Source organism: Platalea leucorodia, assembly GCF_965183815.1.
Source record: "Platalea leucorodia genome assembly, chromosome: 3".
In the NCBI taxonomy this organism is placed as follows: Eukaryota; Metazoa; Chordata; class Aves; order Pelecaniformes; family Threskiornithidae; genus Platalea; species Platalea leucorodia.
Window position 1 is genome coordinate 42,478,604 of NC_138825.1, and position 21,048 is coordinate 42,499,651.

Below are 21,048 nucleotides of genomic sequence, written 5' to 3' on the forward strand. Positions count from 1 at the left end.
TTTTAAATGAACTTTTTAGGAAAGTAGGTATTAAACCAAAAATTATCGTAAATTATCAAAAATTATCGTATTGTTTGTTCAGAACAGATCTAGCAAACGTTTAGTAAACCTTTTCCTTGTTTCAGGGTCTATGTAGGTATGTAACTTGTATTAAAACTCATGAGACAAAACCTGACATTTTTTGTATCTTGCATTAAACAGTTAAAGGCAGTTAGCAGCAGGCCAGTTAGTGGGTTCTTTGCATACGTAAGCCCATTAGCTCCTTCAGCAATAGACAGCTCGCTCTTCCTTTCAACACTGATTCGAGGTTTGGGGGTATACTTACCTCTCCGTATATGCACACATGGGTTCACACATTTATCTACTGTTCATGCTTCATTAATCTTTCCTGAGGTGTTAGAATGGGGAGAAGGTAAATGTCTGAAGAATTAGTAGTTCTCTTCAAAAATCTAAAAAAAAGGCTAATTGGATTTTTCTTGATGAATCTTTAGGGAAAATGTTACACTGGGTCCTTTTTTGTCTCTGTATGATCTTTTGTCTTTGATGGAAAATTCCATTTATTTTAGAACTACACTGGTGAAATATTGTTTTAACTCAGATATATTTCTCTTCTGTGCCCTAGGATAAATTAAGGTTAAATTACAGCCCTAATAAAAAGTTATGGAAATAGAGTCAAGCAATGAGTTACTCATAACACTTTGCCTTCCTTTCTTGCAGATTAAGCACTGGCAAATGCAATTAGACAGACATAGATTAAAAATGTCAAAAGTTGCAGAGAGGTAAGTATATTGTCACATCTTCTGTTTTTTTCAATTAGACTGATAACTATTGGGAAAATGTCAGTATGAAATAGTTTCAAAGAAAGAGAGACAAGAGAGCTCACGTGTCAGAAATAAGTGATGAGAGTTTACTTGAAGTGGGAGGTATGAAGTTCTTTTATTGATAAAACATGGCCCAGGTATTCCATGATACATTTCTGGTAAACCCAAGAGTCACTGAAAGAGCCTCTGACCAAGTGGTCACAAGTTTCACCTTCCATTGGTAGGGAGGCTAAATGGAAATAGGTCTGGGGTTACTGTTTTGATATTTCAAAAGGGCAATCACTGACAAAGCAAGGGAACTGCTGGCAGAGCTGGCTGGGTGAGGAGCTCGGTGCTTGAACAAAGTGAGTCTGAGCTTACTTCAGGTCAGAGGATGTTACACTAGCAGGAATCTTTCTCCAAATAAGACCAAAATTTGTCAGGAAGGGGCTAGAAAGCAAATAAAATAAAAAGCCCCTCAGAAAGATTAACTACAGCTTAGGTAGAGAAGAGGTAGAGAAAAGGAATGGTTTATCTTACACATCAAATGCAGGGATAGTGAAAATTGCAGAAAACTGAGCTGCGTAAGACTTAGTAAAGGAAATTAAGCCAAATACAAATGGTTCTTCGTCTTCTCGTATATGTTGTGCATGGGTGTCTACTTATATATGTGTATGTATGCGTACACGTGCAAACATATATAAATATATATTTATAAAGAGAACAGGTTAAGAATTTGTGTTTGCTGAACAGAAAAATGGAATACAGACTAAATGTAATATAAATAGGAATGAAAAGAAAGAATATTTGCCCTCACTTATCAATACTTTTTCAATAATTATGAAGCAAAAGGAAACATGGGAAGCGGGAATAAGGGCATGGGAGATGTAAATTACCAGAATACAAGCAATTTTTTTAGTGTGTTCAGCTGGGTCAGACCAATTCATGAAAGCTGAAGAATTTGGGAAAAAAATTGGGGTTTTTTTTGGAAAGCAATAAACTTGGGAGTAGTGCCATTTGATTAGGAAATAATAAAAATATTAACTGTATTTAAAAGAGGAAAAAAGGACTCCCAGCAGCTGCAGGGCCAATAAATACGACCTGAATAGCATGCAGTGTTATAAAACAGATTTTAAAGGAACTGATAATTAAAACCGTAGGGGTATAAAACATGTTCCTTTATGAAACCAAATGTGCATGGAAGAGGTTGCTTGATTTAATTTATGAGTGCCTAAAGGAGCCCTAGGAGGAGCTATGTGGAAGTGTTAGGGAAGTTTGCTGTTTATTTTATTTCAGCTCTTGATAAGACCTGAGCCACCTCTCCTTCTTCAGGGGTCCACTTTTAAAAGGCTTGAGCAAACCTATTTTAGCCTGAGCTTGTAGCTGACTTCTGCATGTGTGCACACCTCGTTGCCATGGTTCAGTTGATGCAAGGTAACTTGTTAACTGGGGTAACCTGATCAGATTTCCTCACCTCCTGACATGACAATGTTCGATGCTTTTATTTTCCTAGTCTATTAGCTTATACAGAGCAGTATTTGGAATATGATCCTTTTCTTGTGCCCCCTGATCCCTCAAACCCTTGGATATCAGACGACACCACTTTCTGGGAACTGGAAGCAAGGTATATAATTTTATTTCTTCTTTTGGGGTAAGGGGGTATAACATTATATGTAAGATTATATAGAAGATTTCAGACAGAGGTATTGCAGGAAGATACTGAGGCAGAAGGGCAATGCAGTATCCTCTTGGTCTTTCCAGCTTTACAGTTTCATAAGATGGGAAGAGCTATGGATTATTAAATCTGCGTAAAAAGTTACAGTAACCAGTTTCCAGGGCTCCAGTGTGAGGAAAAAAGGCACCTTTTAAAATCTGGTGACATTTGCTAGTTGGAAGTCCTTATTCTTCTATGTAAATGCATGCGTATTACCTTCATCCTGTGTAAGTACTAACAGCCTGGTTGCTCATCTCTGAACGTTGCACAGATATGAGCAATCTGGAACATGAGACATCTGTGGTTGAACTTTAGGACTTAGTCTAAATTATGAACACAGAGTATTAGAATACTGACTATTGCTGATTGTAAGTTCTGTTGTTTTTACTTCTGTAGCAAAGAGCCAGGACAGCAGAGGGTGAAACGATGGGGATTTGGCATGGATGAAGCTTTGAAAGACCCTGTGGGAAGAGAGCAGTTTCTCAAATTCCTGGAGTCAGAATTCAGTTCAGAAAATTTAAGGTAAATGAGAGGGACTTTATTTTTTGATAGCTTGTAAGATACATTGGTTTGGTGTTTTTTTTTTTTTGTCTGATACCTTTCTTTTCATTTTTTGACCCGTTCAAAAATTTTCCTGTGTCTTACCTTTCAGAATCCATTCATGCAAATTGCTGCCTGCTCCCATATTCAGGCTGCGGGAAAGACTGATATAGTTAGCAGAGACTCACATGAAGCATATTTTCCCATTCATGTCCAACTTTTGGTCAAACTACCCGTGTAAGAGCTTTTCTCTCAGCTCATTAAACAGGTTTAAAACATCAACCCATTCAAAGCCCGTTCAGTATCTTTTATTAAGTCCAGTATTATGAGAACAGTAAAATTAAAAAAAAAAAAAAGCATTTCTTAAAAAATAAATAAAGGATTTAAAAGTAAAATTCACAGACTTTCACTGTTGGTCAGGTTTCTGGGGATCATTGGTCTTTTGAAAATTTCCACCAAGATTCTAGTACTTGTGGATCTGACACAACAGAGGTAGTGTGACAGCTAGCTCTCAAATTCCTTGCTAACTGCAAAATGGGATGATCCTGCTAGTGTATGAAGCTTAAATATTTTTTTTAAAAGTATATATACAGAATTACTTTTAAGTGAGGGAGAACAATTATTTGACGTTAAAAAATGATAGTCCATCCATTGGCTAATAGCATGTTTTGTTGTCACTATTCTAAGGAAGTCATATTTCGGTAAGAATTATTTCAGAGGGATTAATAACAGCCTTTCTATAGCTAAGTCAGACTGCACATAGTCCAAAAGCATGTGCAACATATTTTTCTCTTTATTCCACCTTCTTGTCAGATGTCATCTGCAGCACTTCCCATTCACCAATAGCATGAGGAGTACAAAATGCTATTTGCACACATTCTAAAACTCAGAAAAATCCTAAACTACTTTTTTTTCTATGCCAGTTCTCACTCCGAAGTGGTGCAGCATAGCCATTCATACTAGAGTTACATTTATGTAGCATCTGACGAGGCATTTAGCATTTTGTGGTGTTGGAGTGGCATTTAGCATTTTGTGGTTGTGAGTAATTACACAGACCTCCTTGTTTTTAATTTAAGTTTGTCAGCAGAATAATTGGAGATGGACTTCTCTAAGTTGTTGACCATGTTCATATTCAAACATTGAATTTTTCATCACAAATGTATATTAGATACTCTAGACCTTATGATATTTTCGAACCAGTTTGTTTGCCTTTACCCCCATGGAAATGTGGCCTGACCTGTATGTGTATGTTGATAACTCCATTAGTGACAGATACAGATTTTTTTAATTAAAAAAATCCAAGTGGTAAAATGAAATTTTCAAAATCAGAATAATACCAAGAAAAGGAAAGGTAATTTTTTTATTTAAAGAGCATCCTGGTAATTTCTTATGCAGAGCAGCTGTTCAAACATGAACCTATCCAGCCCAGTGTGTGCTGCAGTTTCTGTGCATTTCTGTGATTAATTTATCTCTCTGCCAACTAGACTGCCACCCGCATAATCCCTAGCTCTTCCTTCTAATCCTATTTACAGCACTAACCACAGGCAAACTGCAAGTGACTGATCCAGAAAAATGCCTAGCGAAATTTGTTCAGAGCTGATTCCTTGACATGCCAGCTACTCTTCTGTCTCTCTCTCTAGCTTCTTATATTGGTATTATAAAATATAGTATCTGAGCAACGGTGAATATGAGCTTAAAGGCTGTCCCTGGGAAGGATCAGGCAGGGGATCAAACTTGCACTGAAAAGGTGCTTTCTGTGATGATTAACTGAAGGAAAACTGTCTCACAAGCTCAGAATTATGTTTATGAATTCTCAAAATGGGGGGAAATCAATCCACCATTAGGCTCACACAGTAAAGTCAGGTGAGAAAGCATGAATTTGTAAAGCTTGTTGTGTATGGGAGTCAAAATGTTATAGATCTCAGTAACAGAAATTAAAAGTTTGATCGTTTCAAGCATTACTGCTGAATAAACCTTAAATATAAAAGACCACCAATTTTTTTGCTCACCTGTAAACCCCACTGTGGCAATTTGGTTGTTTGGGGTGTTTTTTTTTTGATTTGACAGCCACCGTGAGAAAAAGATTTATTTCCATCCACATCTTCCCATTGCAACAAAGTGAACTCGAGTCAGCAGCTGGCTCTCGTCCTTTAACAAATCTAATAATGATAAAATTTGCGACCAGTACCGTCAAACCTACAGTGGGATAGACAGGTGGGACCCTGGATTCAAGCTACCAAGTGCAGTACGTGGGATGCAGCAGGGGACTGCAGACACTACGGAGAGATTCAGTATTGGTTGATTAGAAGTCTTATACCACGCTTTGGTGAAAGAAATGCCAAAAATGTGAAATAACTCTACCAGATACACCATTTCTATTCAAGTGTCATTATCTTATGTAGCTAAAAGTCCCAGTGTTAATGTTTCATTAACTTGGACTGAGAGTGTCTAAGCTGGTTGAGAATCTCATTCTTAGGGGATATAGATTCTGTTTTAAGAAAGAGAACAGGGATGAAGAAACTTGAGCCATGAGTTAAAACTAAGAACTGTGCAATTATTAGGAATGCAACCTTCTCACTCTGTATCTCTGTGCTTTTTTTCTTTGCCTGCAAATTGGGATTAATAGTATTTCACTCTCTAAAGGGGTGTTGTAAAGCATAGCAAAGGAATAAAACTGTCTAAGCAGTTCTGTCAGTGCGGTAGCTTCGTTACAGTGTGACTGCAGTTTGCTAACACCCAGGCTGGATTCTGCATTCACCTAATGCAGGCTATGACTTGTAATCTCTTGTTACCATGCAGATTTTTTGGAGGGATCACTTTGCATGCTGCTCACTACACAGAACAAATAGCTAAAGAAACATATGATTTGGATAATAGATTTATAAAATTCCCACTGCCTATTACAAAAATGGTGACCATTGTTTAAAATTCACAAGACTTAAGTTTGAGCATGATCCAATACTACTGAGCTTGGTCACAAGGCTGTCCAAGCGCTGAAAAAGGACTTTTCAAAGAGAGTGAGATAGTGAAATGAATCTTACTGCAATGTGGCACCTGGAGACCTAATTTCTTTCATACCTGTAGAAAATCCCCATTCCTCTCCATATCCTTCCTTTGTCTGTAGTGCTGCAGAATTCTTTGGAAAGTTAATAATCATATTAACTACATTTGCTCCCATGTGGTTGTTTTGTAGGAATCGCAGCCTGTAAAGATCTAAATGGTTTCAGGCCTGCCAATCTCAAAGCCTGTCCAAGCCATTATGCAGTATTGTAGTGGGTATGATCTCCAAGGCAGTGCTAAGACTGCAAAAGCCTCCTAGGTTAGTGAAGGGAGAGTGGTGCCAGGACATCTTCCATGATGCACAAGAGGAAAAGCCACTGGACCCCTTGCCCCTTCCTTTGATCCTCATTTATTAGCTTCCATAATGTGTGAATAAATAGGGAAAAGGGGCTTTGAGTTCTGGTTGTCCACAAAAAGAAGAGAGGGATTGAGGAGTTTGCTAGATTTAGATGTTTTCTCTCGATAAATTTTCTCTGACCATCCCCCTGCAAGCTGAGATTTTGTGAGGTGTTTATTTTGGACTCATCCATTTAAGTTGTTGTAGAAATGTTCTGTACTGGAGATAGAGGCTTCAATTATGTCCTGTAGAAAAAATAAATAAAACCCCACATATACACTGCTAAAAATTTGCAGTGTTGCCTACAAACTGTTTCAGTCAAAGTGCTTAATTTTATGTCTAACTTACTTCAGTGGTTCTGTTATTCTTTTAATAACACCATGACAGGGCTTTTACTAGAGAAGAGGGAGAAAGGTGCAAGAGATTAAGTTTTCTTTTTAATCCAGCCTGTTTCACTTTTTTGCTCTTTATTACTGATCACCACTCTTGATGACTTTAAATGCAAGACATTTCTGTGGAGGAGTTCTGCATGTTACAAAGTATGAAGATTGATGAACTGTCCTTGATGTCTGTCCTGCAAGTGTGAACAGAAGTGTTGGTAATGACACTCTCCCACGCAGTATGAGCACTGGTAATGTTTATCCTTCACACTGTTGATTATGAGACCCTGTTTTAGATGCTAATAACTTGACCAAAATTTAGTCCTGAAGGCTGAAATCGCCTGTGCTTTATTTCTCACTCAGACTCAAGCTGACTCCAGGTCCCAGCAATGTTGCCATTTCTGCAGATTAGGTGAGAAGGAACTAGTTGCAAGATTTAATGGTTTTCTCTGTCATTTTCTTGAAGACCTTCATCACTACTATGTCTTGAAACTTGAAGTTGTACTTGACAAGAAGGTGGACTCTAGGAATCGGAGAGTAGTCTTTCCTGACCCTAGAAAAATATTAGCTTGTTTTCTCCCTGGAGTTTGTTAAGGGTTTTCTTTGCTTTTTCTGAAAATGCCGAAAGGTCTGTCGTCTGGCCTGTTGTGTCACTTGCACTGGGTGCAAAGCCCACATAATTCCCACTTCATTGTCTCCCCACTCTGCCTAAACCTCACACATTTTGTGGAGAATCACTGCAGCCTTTCTCTTTACTGTGTGTTCCTACGTGCTAAGTTTAACTGATTAGCTTGATCTGGGATCTGCTGATGGCTGCATCTGACATTTAGGTCAGTTAATGGGACAGAAGCCATGTTACAGCTGTGCTACTTATCTGGCAAGGCCACCCTTACTTTGAAAGTAATCCAGCTGGAGGACATAATCCCCAGATGTCTTGCAACATGTGTCTTACCACGTCCTGTGGCTGGATGTATGACTGTCATATGCTATACACTCTCACTCAGCTAGACATCTGACGTGTGACCCAGCATGTGGCAGCCCAAATGCTGGGACAGAAGACAGCAGCGAGGTTTACACCCAGCTACTCAGGTCTCTGTTCAAACGGTACTGAGCATCTTCTAGAGAGGACCTCCACAGCAAAAGCAAACCTTCACTGACAGGAGATACAGAGTTTCGTCTGAGGGCAGAGAGACTGAGCTCTAGTTCCTTCCATGGAGTAGCACCAAGTTTGTGTATATCATTGTCCAGAAAATGCAGTTAGGTTCCCCCTCTCCCCTCTCCTGCCCTTGCACATATTTACTGTTGCACACTGTGTGCTGTTTGCTACAGGAGTCTCCCCTTGCTCTGATCACAGCTCATGAGGCAGAGAGCCGTAAAAGGGGACAGGGAGCTCTTTTGAGGCCCTGTGCTGAGGTCTTGCAGACTCCATTTCAACTTCATCTGTGCTGTTGGTTGCCATGGGATATTTGGAAAAGTTATTTTTGAAAATGCAAGAGGTGGCAGTCTTATTTTTGGCATTTCCTAACTTTGCATATTTGACTTTAACTCTCTGTGGGAGGAGGGCAGGCATTTTTTCTTGAAAGATCAGTAAGTGGATTAAAATGTTAAAATGTGTGTTGGCTCTGAAGTAAGCACCCTAGACATAACACACCACAGAAATCAGCATTTTCTTCCCACTTTTACAGAGGTTTCTATATTTAGAACCTCACATTTTCAATAGAGTTTTTGAATGCTAATGTTAGAAGGATAAAATAAAATTAATCTATCAAAGAAATGGTGTTCAGCCTGTAAGGATGTGTCTATACAACCTGCCTATTCTATGCTGGAAGCTGAATGTTTCCTCAAAGAAGTTAAATTTATGTCCCATCTATTTCCCCGTAATTGAGTATAACCTACTATATGGAAACAGTTTACTTGCAAAAGAAAACAGCATCCTAAGGCATGTTTGTTGTGACTTCCAGAAGTATTGGCAGTGATATAATGGAACAAACAAGAATGTGACAGCTTTGAGCTAGATCCTCAGGATGTCTGCAGGGTGATAGAAAATGTGTGTTTACAAATAACATCCTTCCCTTTCATTTTTCTATTCCTTACCTGACTTCCATGCACATGAGTAATCAGTCAGTCCCAGAAGATGCATTTGAAGGGGTTAGCACTGCAGGATATACACTTTTAAATGCAAATATCTAAAGCAGCTTAACGAAACCAAAGTAGGTTGCCCAGATTTGACAGAGTGAACTGAATTAGAGTTTGTGAGCTGTGCAGTTTTTAAACTTGAGTTATGAGGCCTCTTTTCTTACTGCATTGCCATCAGATTCTCAGGATACGTTCCCCAGACTCTGTGCATATCTATGTTCAATTCACATTGCAGTTCACAGAGATAAGTGATACTACCCAGAATTTTTGAAACTGAAGTTCTTCTGTTGGCACAGATTCCCTTTGTGAGAAACCACTGTACAGTATTACATTATTAATATATTTGCAAAAGTGGGACAATATTACTTCTCTGTCTCTTGGAGAATCTTAAGGGATCAACAGACAGAAAGATTGTGCATAGGTACAATGGAAATTGAAGGGTGTCGAAATACCTGAACTAGTCATCTCAGTAGAGTGAAGCTGACCATAATGGCTTGTGAGCAATGAGCATAAGCTCCTTCCATCTGTGCTACAAAGAAGTTTCAAAACAGGACTATGAAGGACTAATTGCTTCCTGGAAGATAAATCATCTCAAGTGAAGAATGTCTTGTAGGAGAAATACTGTAAGGTTTTCTTCGCTATGCTTTACTATCCTCTCTTTAAGAGTTGTTGCAATAACTATAGTAGAATTTGGATTGAGGGTGGTATCATTTTGCTTTCTTGGAGGGTCTGAGTACAGTTCTGTTGTTCCTCTTCCCTATCCCATCCCTGTTTAACTAAGCTAAGAGAGCTCAGTTTGATCTCACAGTGTAAGCAGGGTAGAACCACATTTTAAAGGTGCACCCAAATTATTTGTCAGCCTTGTAAAATCCAACTTATTCCACAGTTAACTCACTTCAAAGTTCAGCTTATATCTTTCATAGGATCAGCTGTGTCAAAACAACAATGAAAAGCTGCGATGGTATATATTGCATATTTAACAAAGCCAAACTTTAGCTAAGCTCTCGGGGTGAGGGGAGGGGGGAACTAAGTAGTCTGCACCATGTCTAAGCATGGGTTCCTAGTTGAATTTAGAATTATTTTGTGCCATGAGAGAGTCTGAACACCCATAGAAGAAATGATAAAATAATCATAATAGCAAATGAAAAGTGATTATCAAAGCTTATAGCTAGCCAGCTGTGATCACAAAGTGCTCAAGACGATCCTGCTCCAGACTGAATACGAAGGACACAAGGAACTGGCCTGCACTGCATGCGGCTGCCTGATGTTGGTTTGCTCAGCAGCAGAAAAGAAGAGATAATGGGTAGTTCCATTCAGCATTTTAATAAAAATATGCATAGAAATACAATGCTGAAGAAAGAAATTAAATTATAGCGAGCAAAACAAATGCTTTTCCAGTTTATACATGATTTGTGGAGTAATAGTAACAAAACTATAGTTACACAGTTTATAGTTTAGCAGAACTTAGATTCATGTAGATAGCAAGAACATAAGTTCTTATTAGCTTTTGAAGGAATGCCAAAAAGCAATAGGTTTATAAGCAATATAAGCCCCTGTGGTTCAGGTTAAATGAAATCTCAGTTGAATTCCAGTTAAATTGAAACGTTCCCGTAAGCAAGTTACCCATACATAAGTAATGAAGGATTTCCCACCTGTCTCATGAAGAGGCTTGTAATAATTTGTAATAATTGCTTCTTAAGGAGGATTGATTGCCTGAGACAGTATACCAGAATGCTGATCCCAACACAAAATCACAGATTTTTCTCATTTTAGCATGTTTTAGATGAAAACTTCAGTTACTTCATTTTTTTTTAATAGCCAAGAAAAGTGTGAGCGCTTCATTAATGATTATACTGAACTGGAAGTCAAGATGCTATATTGTGCCATAGGTTCTGGTTAGCAGTAGAAGACCTGAAGAAGAGGCCTATCCGTGAAGTTCCTGCTCGCGTCCAAGAAATCTGGCAAGAATTTCTTGCTCCAGGTGCACCCAGCGCTATCAACCTAGATTCAAAAAGTTACGACAAAACCACGCAGAATGTAAAGGACCCTGGAAGATACACGTTTGAAGATGCTCAGGTCAGTCTGCAATCTTGTTAAGGGACATTTGAAATAGAATATTGGCTAGTGAAATCTATATACAAAAATAAATTATATTTGGGAATTAAATGGTAATGCTCTAAAATGCCATTTTGGCAATGCAAATGGGTAACATTCTTTCGTAAGGCCTATGAATTACTAAAGCTCTTCATGAAACTTCTGTGCCTCGTTTAGAGTCTTCAAATCAGCTTCAAATAGGGCAAAGCATATAATGCAGTGAAAATTATATTTTCATCTTCCTGTTTCCTTAATTTTCTTATGCAGTTACATTAAGAGAAAAGCTTGCCACACACACATTGATTTCTAGTTCTCAAGATCTGTCTCTGAAAGACTCAATGTCTGTTCTCTCAGTGCATGTCCAAAAGTGTTGTTATCATTTATAGGAGTCATAGGTTCCCATCATGAAAAGAATATGACCCATGTGAGAAATAACATTTTGTAACAGCTTGTGCAGAAGTATCATATTTCACGGATGTTGTATATTCTATACCTTATTAAACCATTGTTTACAGGACATTGGGCAAAGATCCTAAAGATCTGCTCTTCAATAATCAGTATTACAGCAGTGAAGAACAGTCTGTAAATGTCTTATTTGGCTTTTGGGAGTCTGATTTGGTCACAATTTGAATACCATCATCAAAAGATACTTTTGACCAGAGCTAGATTTGTGCAAATACTTATATTTTTGAGATTGAAGTAAAAGTTAAAAAAACAAAACAGTAAAATACAAATCTCAGTTTTCCTCAGAAGAAAAAAGAAGTGCTTCTGTATTGAATGCAACACTTCATGTGACTTATAACTTAATATTTCATCTTTGCAGACTTCTGAGAAAAGCAATAGAAAATAATGGGATTCATAGTAAAAGTAGTAGAACCAGTACCATCCTCCCTTTTTCATCAGCAGCCCAGTGATGAAAATTTAATTATTAATGCAAAGTGAAATGGTGTCAAAAGGAGAGATTGAGATCATATCCCTGCAGAATTTCCTAGAGCTTGATTATTAGGTCATCATCTTGGGAGTCAGGAGATGCTGCTGCAAGTCCCACAAAGGAGAGAAGGGAATTTAATTGGGGCTTTCTACTTTTTGGGAAAGTGCCTCTGCCCTAAATAGGAGGGGAATAATTCTACTACCTTTTCATTTTGCTGTTATGACAATAGCAACCTATGATGCAACAATAAAGTTTTTGTTAGACACTATATCATACCCACTGTTTTGAAGTACTCTGCATTAAGCCAAACAAACAGTTTTTGCTTGCATCTGCTGACACGGTTTAGGAATGCAGCCTATAGCAAAGACATAAGTTACACAAATAAACAATCTAGCAAGATTAAAGGTTTTAAAAAACTATGTATGTGCAGTTGAGTCAGTGAAGGACGATGAAACTCCTTGCCAGTATCCAATTTTTTTTTTAAATAGGTGTAAAACTCCAACACCATTTTACTTCCAGATCTCTCTCATATTTTTTTCCCCCTTCATTTATGAAAGATGTGAAGTATTCAGTCTTTATGCAGGCAGGACTTTTCCTCCTGTCAGACCTCTGCTTATTCGATCCAGTTCAGCATACAACTTGAACCTGGAAGCCTCCGTTTCTCTGGGAAAAGGGGGCAGACTGTACCTCCCGTGTTCTGGCTTGAAGCTTTAGGACCCTCACAGCTTGCCTCACCTGAAGTGGCAAGGTTTTGTCAGGAGTAGGGTTCTGCCTCTGCAACAGGTTCTTTATGGCCTGCCAGTTGGGAAAGAGACCACTTATAAGTCATTCTGACAGTCAGTGGGTCATTTAATTGTGGTTAAAAATGTTTTGAAAAGCATTTTTGGTCTTGAAAGATGGCACCACTGAACTCCATGTCAAATGAGAGTGATACATAAGTAAAAATAGATCAATTGTGCTAAATAACATCCAGCCTCAATTCCTGACTAATGTGTACATTAACAATACTAATACAGCCTAATTTATTCTTGCTTTTACAGGGTTGGTTTTTGCACAGAAATAATATTTTAATGCCCATCACCATTGATATGTACAACAGGAGCACAGGCCTTTCTGCTCACTGCTGGCTGCATTGGCTGCTTTCATAGAAACTGAGTGGAATAAAAACTCCCCAAATGAAAGAGCCTAGGTTCTGAATATACAACAGAATTTCTCTGCTTAGTGCAAGAAATACAATGAAAGGCACTTAGAATCATTTCTAGAGTTTCTAATACAACAAAAATTAAAAATGAGATTTAATTTTACCTTGCCATAATTTTCAAGCAAGGTGGTTTGTTGTTTTTTTTTCTATTCACTAATTTTATGCAGTATCAAACTGAGAAACAGTATTTACTTTACCGTTTATTTGCTGTTTCCTGATTGCTCTGCTACAAGTTTCCTATAGTAAAAGGTAGGGTTTGAGTAAAAAATAAAACAAAAATAGCTAACACAATTCAGGGGATTTTTTAAAAGTATTTTTGAGAGTATTTCCTATTCCAATTGCTTTTTCTACAAATCTGTTTCCTAACATTATAACTAGAACTAGAATTATAAGGTGTCCTACATCATAGATTTTTAGTTTTTTGTATTTTACAGAGATGAGAATGCTCCAAAAAGAAAAGCTCTATAAACTGCCTGTGTCATTTGTTTTCTGGATAAGGGTTTCCAAATTTTCATGTGCCTCTGGAGAATAAATATCTTGGAAATTAGATTAGCCTGGAACTGTTTTTTCAATTTGCATATGTATTTTCCTTTTTATATTGTCAGCTGGATAGCAGACCAAACATCTGTCAAAGGATGTTTTCAAGAGTAGCCAGGGGATATCCTCCCTAACTTAAGCACTTATTGTGGTGCTGAATTAGAAACCTAGTACCTTTTCCCAGCCTATGAAGTCAGAAAAACATCTCCAGAAACTAATTCAGAAAATCTGATGAGGAAGGATCCACAGCCCCTGATTTAGTCACTTAGCTAAACTGACTAATGTAACGGAGGTTTGAAACTGGGCCTTAAGCTAGGACTCAGTTGTAAATTGTTAGAAAAATAATTCCATAGTGGAAATAGGGACTATAAATTAAAGAAAGGTGTGTTGTGTTCTTTATACATAACAAATAGATGGGATTTCTGCTTTAAGAATAGAGAGCAATTCACAGCCTTAGCTTCAGAACTGCAACCTACTATCCCATAAGACTTCCTATTCAAAATAGGAAGCTGGTATGCATTCCATAACGAAAACATATATGACTGCCTCCCGTTTTATGTATGTCATCTTTTATGGGAGTAACAGCTCCTTCTTTCCCTTTCAGGAGCACATTTACAAACTGATGAAAAGTGATTCTTATCCTCGTTTTATACGATCCAGTGCCTACCAGGAGCTGCTACAGGCCAAGAAAAAGGTATTGGTCCATCTTGCCTTTGTCTTGCCACTGTGCAAAGCAGTGGTTATGTTTGCAACAATACTCAGTCTTCTCTCCCCTGTGCCAGTGCAACTGGATATCTGGTAGGTGACCAGCTTGGCGTGTTTGGAGGGTCACATACACACAGGAGTTCAATATACATATATGTGTATATATCCTGCATGCGGGCATGTTTCAATAAGTTAATCTAGCAAAACTTATTTTTATTTTTACATCCCATATTGTACTGTTTTCTCTGTTATGAAGCACCTTAAATTGCAAAGTGCTTTACAAATACATTAAAAAATAAAATAAAATCCCAGAAGAATAGTCTTTCATGTTTGCAAGTTTGCTTATGTAATAATTGTTGTTCTCTTTATTCCACCTATAAAAGCTACAGAATGTGTTTAGAAACAATCTTATTCATATGAATAACTTCTAATTTCAACTATAAATATAGGGGCTTCCTAATTGTTTCTTTCCCTATTATTACATGAATAGTTTTGAGTAGGCTAGGAATCTGGCTTGAAAGATTGATCATGTCACACTTCGGCAAACAGAGGCTCATGTCTTGGTATGTAATATATGCTTAGAAAAGTCCAGATATGGAATGAGTTCTGAATAGACACAGCCCAGAGTATGTGGAGCAGCTTGTGCAATGCAGATTTCTATAATGATAAATAATTTTATTAGTGGGCTCTAAATAGTAATCTCCTAGAATCAGCTGGGAGCCCTGTGCCTTGCAAAATCAGGGCCCTGATCGTTACTGGAACAAGGTAGTTATTAACACTGTAGCATTCTATTGTTTATAATGACAACCTAAAATTATATGAAAGTACTGTGTGATTTTGTTTTTTGTTCAAACATTGATTTCTGAAGATCCAATATAGAGAGAGATGTTGAAAATACCAGAAAGCTACAACTGTCCGTGTGAAGTCCTTAAGTTTGTGAATGTCAGTTCATTAACACAAGATGTGCACTTCATTATTTCTTTTTATTTTCAGTTTTTCTTTTAAATCAAACCAGTTTGATCCCCATGAAAAATTATTTTTGTTGAATACTATATCTGCTTTGCCCATCCCCTGTTTTGCGGAGTCCCATTACAGCTTCATACCTGTGTTTGCTTCCTGATTTATACAAGCTTTGTTTTGCAGTCCATTGTTTCATCGATCCTTCTTTTCGACTCCATTTTTTCTTGCTTTTCTTTTTCCCCCTCCTTTTTCTTTTTGTTTCTTTTTTTTTTTATTTTAAATTTAAGTTGGAAAACACTCTGGATCGTCGAACATCTTTTGAGAAATTCACACGCAATGTGGTAAGTTTGTTGCCTCGGAAGACTAGTAAACCTGATGGGACATCCTTCTCCCCTCCCCCTCACTGATCCCTGCTTTCCCTTTTTGCTTTTCTAACCTGACAGTTAAAGTGTATTCATCACAGTTTGTGAATTTTCCTAGGAATGACAGCTTTATAATGTGCTTTCATTACAACCCCTCCTTCCTAGTCCCTTTCCTACTGACCTCAATAGTCACACATGGAGGAATGGACCTTTGGGAGCCATGGTTTTTGCATTAGGAAGCATGAAATTATTCACTCCTTTTTTTTTTTTTTTTTTTAAATTGTAGAAAAGAATCTGTGAAAACCTGCTTGATGTTGTTCCTTTTTCTGGTGCCTCCCAAAATACAAAGTCTAACACAGTTTGAATTCATTGGATTTCCTTCCTGTCTCCTTTTTATTTTACTAAAAAAGAGTTTGTCCCATTTTTTTTTAATTTGGCACAGGGAAAAATAAACAGTAATAATTTCCCCATCTTCCTTAATGTCTAGCACAGCTTCTTCAGGACCAAAGAATTAATGCTGATGATGCACAAGGGTTTGATTGGGATTTCATTTTGATAATGGACTACAAGAACTGATTTTTTTAAAATATATAATTTTCAAAAGCTATTTCGTGAAGGTAAAAAAAATGAAGGCTGGTAAATTTGCTGTGGGCATTCTCTTGCCACCTGTCAAAAGATCCACTGATTTCCTGATATGTGGGATTCTTTTTACTTATCCAGTTTCTTTGGATTTTTTTTTAACATTATGAAAGTTCAAACTAAAGCATTCAACGCATTTATTTTTGTAGGGCAGAAACATCCCTATTTTCCCATGCCATAAAAACTGTACACCAACACTGAGGGCGAGCACTAACCTGTTATGAAAAGAGGTAGAAAGATCTTGGATTATACTCAAGTTTGTCTGCATTGTCTGTTGAATTGTGCAGGTGACGCTGCTGTGTGTGCGTGTGTGTCCGTGGCTTTTTCTGTGACCTGGTTAGTGGAGCTGTGTGCGTTGAAATGAAAAATATGAGAGCTTTCAGCAAAGATCATGGTTTTTGTTTTTTAGTTTCTAGGGAAGGTGAAGCAGTTCTCAGAAACTGCCTCCCGTAAAATGAGGCTCAAGAGTATTTGCTCAAGTATTTTATATATATATATATATACATACTTTCTAGTAATTAAAAAAAGAAACAAACGCAGTGAAAGAACAAAGTTTTGTGAGGCTGCGAGAATATCTCACATGTTAAAACAAAACTGTAATTCTTTAACTGCTTTCTTATAGGTAAAGTCTTCCTGTAATATGCTTTGAATCCACTGTAATCAGGAAGAAATTTGGATTCAATGGGACAAAGTCAGTAAAGGACACTAAAAAGTAAATAAACAGCCACAAAGGAAACTATCCCAATGTTTGAAACAAAAACCCCTATATTTTGCATGGTGGTGTTGCCATAGCATGTTGCAGTGTGATTTGTGTGTTGTCTAAGCAGGTTGATCTATAAAACAACATTGTACATGATAACATTATACATGATAATTCCATGGTAATTCCATAGGAAGTTCCATATTAATAAAAGAGCCTATGTTAATAAAAAAGAGTGTAGAGAGCAGGTAATACATCTGGGACCTCTGAGAGCCAGGCTTTTCCCCTGTCACAGTGCCTGGCAAGCTGCAATAGCTACGTTTATTCATGGGAGTTTAAACAGCCCACAGATCAGGAATTGGTTGTGCTAAAGAGTATGTTAAACGGGTGGCTATAAGGAGAGAAATAGCAAGCTGCAGACAGATGTGAGGAGAATACAGCACAAAAAGGGAAAAAGTAAAGACAGACTGGGAGGCACTAAGATGACTCTCCGATAATCCCTCTCAGCATTACTGATAAACCAGCAGTTCTGTGCACAAACACTGGAGCATTACGCCCTGCAGGCGTGCCCGATTTTCATTGTGCTGATCTCAGGGCAGAAGTACCAGAATAGCAGGATGCCAGAGATGCAAGGCAGGCCCAGTAAACCAGCTGTGAGCTAGAAATGGGAATGAGGATTTCTGGATGTGAAGCGTTAGTACTTCTTCAGCAGAAGAGGGCGATACTTTTTTCATGGAGCAAGCTATAAAATAAAAACTGTGGTTTTGCTTTTCCTCAAACTACTGCCTGTGAATCCGGGTGGAGTCTGTCAAGTCGGATCAGGTATGACAGTAAAACATGTCACTGCTAGATCTATATTCTTTATTAGATCGGCAGCTCTGAGGTTTGCAAATTAATCCAGAATGTCAGGATGCTCAGGTGCAAACCTTTTCTCCAAGATGACTGAATTAACATCACCCACTGCACCAGGACCCCTTGCCACCAGGCATCCTTGTTCTTCCATTCTTGTTCTTGGTTATGATAAGTCTATAATATGTAATTATCTACCTTGGTACAGTGGTTCCAACCAGCAGGGATGAGGGAAACATTTCTCAGAATATCCTATGGTGTACTGATTAACTTGTTCAACTGTGAAGTGAGGTGGTATAGATCTGTTCTTCTGATTAATACAGAAAATAGGTGTGAAACAGGTCTTCTACAACCTGGATAAATGCTGTCATCTCTGAATGATTTAGTAAGATGAAAATTACAGTTTCTCTTCTCCTCTGATGGTTTAGAAAATTTAGACTAATTTTCACTGGTTTTTTTTCTCACTTATATCAAAGTAAGTTTGTATTGAACTAAATTAGACCTCATTTTTTTCCATTTGAAGTGTTTAAAAAACCCCAGTATCCTTGGTTGTGTCTAGGGACTGAACCTGAGAAGATGACCTTGTAATTCTTAACCTGATTTGTTAAGACAGAGACTATAAGAGGCTCCTGATCCGTGATGATTGAAAGTGGGTTATATTTGCTACAGAAAGCATTTGTTAAAGCAGAAGGTTTAGAAACTTTGTAAGGGAAATCCCTCTGTACTATTCCTTGAATTAAGCGGAAATAACCTAATGTAATGAGTTGTTATTCTAGTCTGATGGGGAAAAAATAAAAGTGGAGCTATATACACAAAAAAACCCTAGGCTCAGCTCTGCATTTCTTTAACATTGGAGAGTTTTCTTTCCAGAAAACTTTCAGTAAGTTGGTGCACTCTATGGAAGCCCTAAAGTGTCACCTTAAAAACACTGGCTATTTAGCTTGCTCTGTGGATTTTATAGTGCAAAATTGCTAATGCCTTTGGCAGTCCGCAACAGACAATATGAATAGTGTTCGAAACAGGTCTGCATTCACATACAATATAGATAAAGTAAGAGCAAACTGGCATTTGCTATATGTAATATTTATTACTGACATTTTATAGTTTGCCTCTGAGTAGTAAGCACAGCTATTCTTGGTTTCCCTCACTTATTCACAGTCCCAGGTATTGTGTGAAAATGCAGTGCACATACACTTCAGCACTACCGGAGTGATGCCACTGGGTAAGTGCATTGCCTTGAAATAACACTGGCAACCACAAGTGTCACAGCTCTGACTCAGAGGCATGGGGAGTGGTGGTGACAGTGTGCTTTGTGCTCCCCCCTGGCCAGCTCAGCCGCTCAGGCGTCTCTTTGGGAATAATGAAGGTCTAGTCACCTGCAGCTTCCCAAGGAGGTGAGTAGGGAAGCTAAAGGCGTAAGTCAGGGAGCAGGAAAATCTCATTGCTCGCCACAGTAGCAGAGAGGGGGAAATCAGCTGTTTCTGAGGCATTTAAAAATTGAAATTATTTTGAGGAATTTACATGGGGAAAAAAAATCCATATTAAAAAAAAAAAATCAGGAAACTTCCTCTACCTCAAGTGCTAACATCTATATTGCAGAGAAAAAAACCAGGTGAATATGCACTGATAATGTTGATGGGAACAAAGAGGTCCTTTAAGGATGACTTTTGCCTTTAATTTCTCATGTGCATGTGGTATTTGTGACAGTGGCAGGCTGGTAGTCTGAGCGAGACACCTCCGTGAGCGCTAGCCTGGTGCTTAGCTGTGATCACCAGTCTGGAAGCCTGAAACGAAGGGATCTCATTTACAGCGGAGTGGGTTAATTTCATTTCCACCCCATGCAAATTTTCCTGTCTCATCAGGAACCAAGTTAGCAGGGCAAGAAGGTGCAGTCTCCCTCCTCAGAGCTGTCTGGGGGGAGACACTCCATCATCACTTGTTGGTGTCACGGTTTCAGGCGCCACTGTCAGTGTTAGAGTTTTATCTATTGCTGCCCAATTGCAGAGAAGGCAAAAAAAATGTGCTTGTTGCAAATCTATGATGTTTTATGGAAATACAGGCAGAACAAAACAGACCAAACTCAGTTCATATACTAAACCAGAGAGCCATCAGATGATAATTATCTTCACTCATAACCTCATAAACTAGACACCATTTAATAACTCTGAGTTTAAAACCATTATCTCTTACATTACCCATGACCTTTCCAGCTGTCTTCTCCCACTTAGCTGGAAGAACTTGCTTACCAGTGGACTTTGATATTTTCCCCCTCCAAACTAGTAACATTAGACCATTTCACGCATGAGATGAGAAATGTAAAGGCCGTTGAACACAGCACATTTTCACAGTGGCTCAGTCCAATGTCACTTAACATGACATAGCAAATTACTGTCTAGAGATGGAAATTAAAACTCTTAAAAATAGCTTCTTCAGTTCTTATAAGTGAGGGACAGCCATTCTAGATGCTTAAACCAGTGTAAGGTCTTGCCATGTTAAAATCCGTCCCTTTTTTGATAATATATCAATTTAATTTTTTAATCAAGAAATTTTTCTATGTGAACAGGCAAAACTTGTTACATACAGAATAGCTCTACTGTGCCAGACCAGAAGTACATCAAGCCCTGAAATCCCACCAAGGGCTATATTTTTCTTGAACATAGCATTATGAATGAGCTTCAGTGCAGTATCAGCTGTGGGATCTCAAGTTCAATGCACAGTCATGGAAGAAATCCTGATTATAATTTTGAAATTTACTTGCAGGTTATTCCTAAAACTTAAAACAGAAAAACAGCTAGTCAGAAAAAATCACAAAACTTCTTGTTTGACAAATACAAAAAAATAATAAAAATATAAAGTAGTTGTAGAAATGAGGGCTTTTTCCTTTGCAGGAAAGAGATGGCTTATTGATGTTTGACTAAAAAGAACTGACGAAATAATTAAAATCTTTAGTTTGGACTAGTAATTAGTCCAAAAATCTAGTTTTAGGTTTTTAAGGAATGATGCCCAGGCTAATGAGGAAAAAAGAGCATCTGTAGGACACACCAGTGAGGACTGGCCTCCTTGTGCTGTTCTGCAGTGACTGGAGCCAAGCTGCTGTGCCCTG

At 38.0% G+C, this 21,048-nt stretch overlaps 1 protein-coding gene across 13 annotated transcripts in view; it reads left to right on the top strand.

Annotated features, from left to right (window-relative positions):
- Window positions 1–21,048, top strand: part of RGS7 (regulator of G protein signaling 7) — a gene marked incomplete at both ends in the record, with an annotated part of 253,613 nt that overhangs the window by 210,490 nt on the left and 22,075 nt on the right. For 5 of the 13 annotated variants that reach the window (XM_082305535.1, XM_082305538.1, XM_082305541.1 and 2 more), the window contains 5 exons: window positions 718–779; window positions 2,314–2,424; window positions 2,911–3,036; window positions 10,857–11,043; window positions 14,335–14,424. In XM_082305535.1, coding sequence (XP_082161661.1) covers window positions 718–779; window positions 2,314–2,424; window positions 2,911–3,036; window positions 10,857–11,043; window positions 14,335–14,424 — 576 coding nt within the window. Of the gene's footprint in view, window positions 1–717; window positions 780–2,313; window positions 2,425–2,910; window positions 3,037–10,856; window positions 11,044–14,334; window positions 14,425–15,682; window positions 15,737–16,545; window positions 16,621–21,048 lie in introns of those variants that run through there. The other 8 variants (XM_082305537.1, XM_082305533.1, XM_082305539.1 and 5 more) reach the window with 5 other exon arrangements.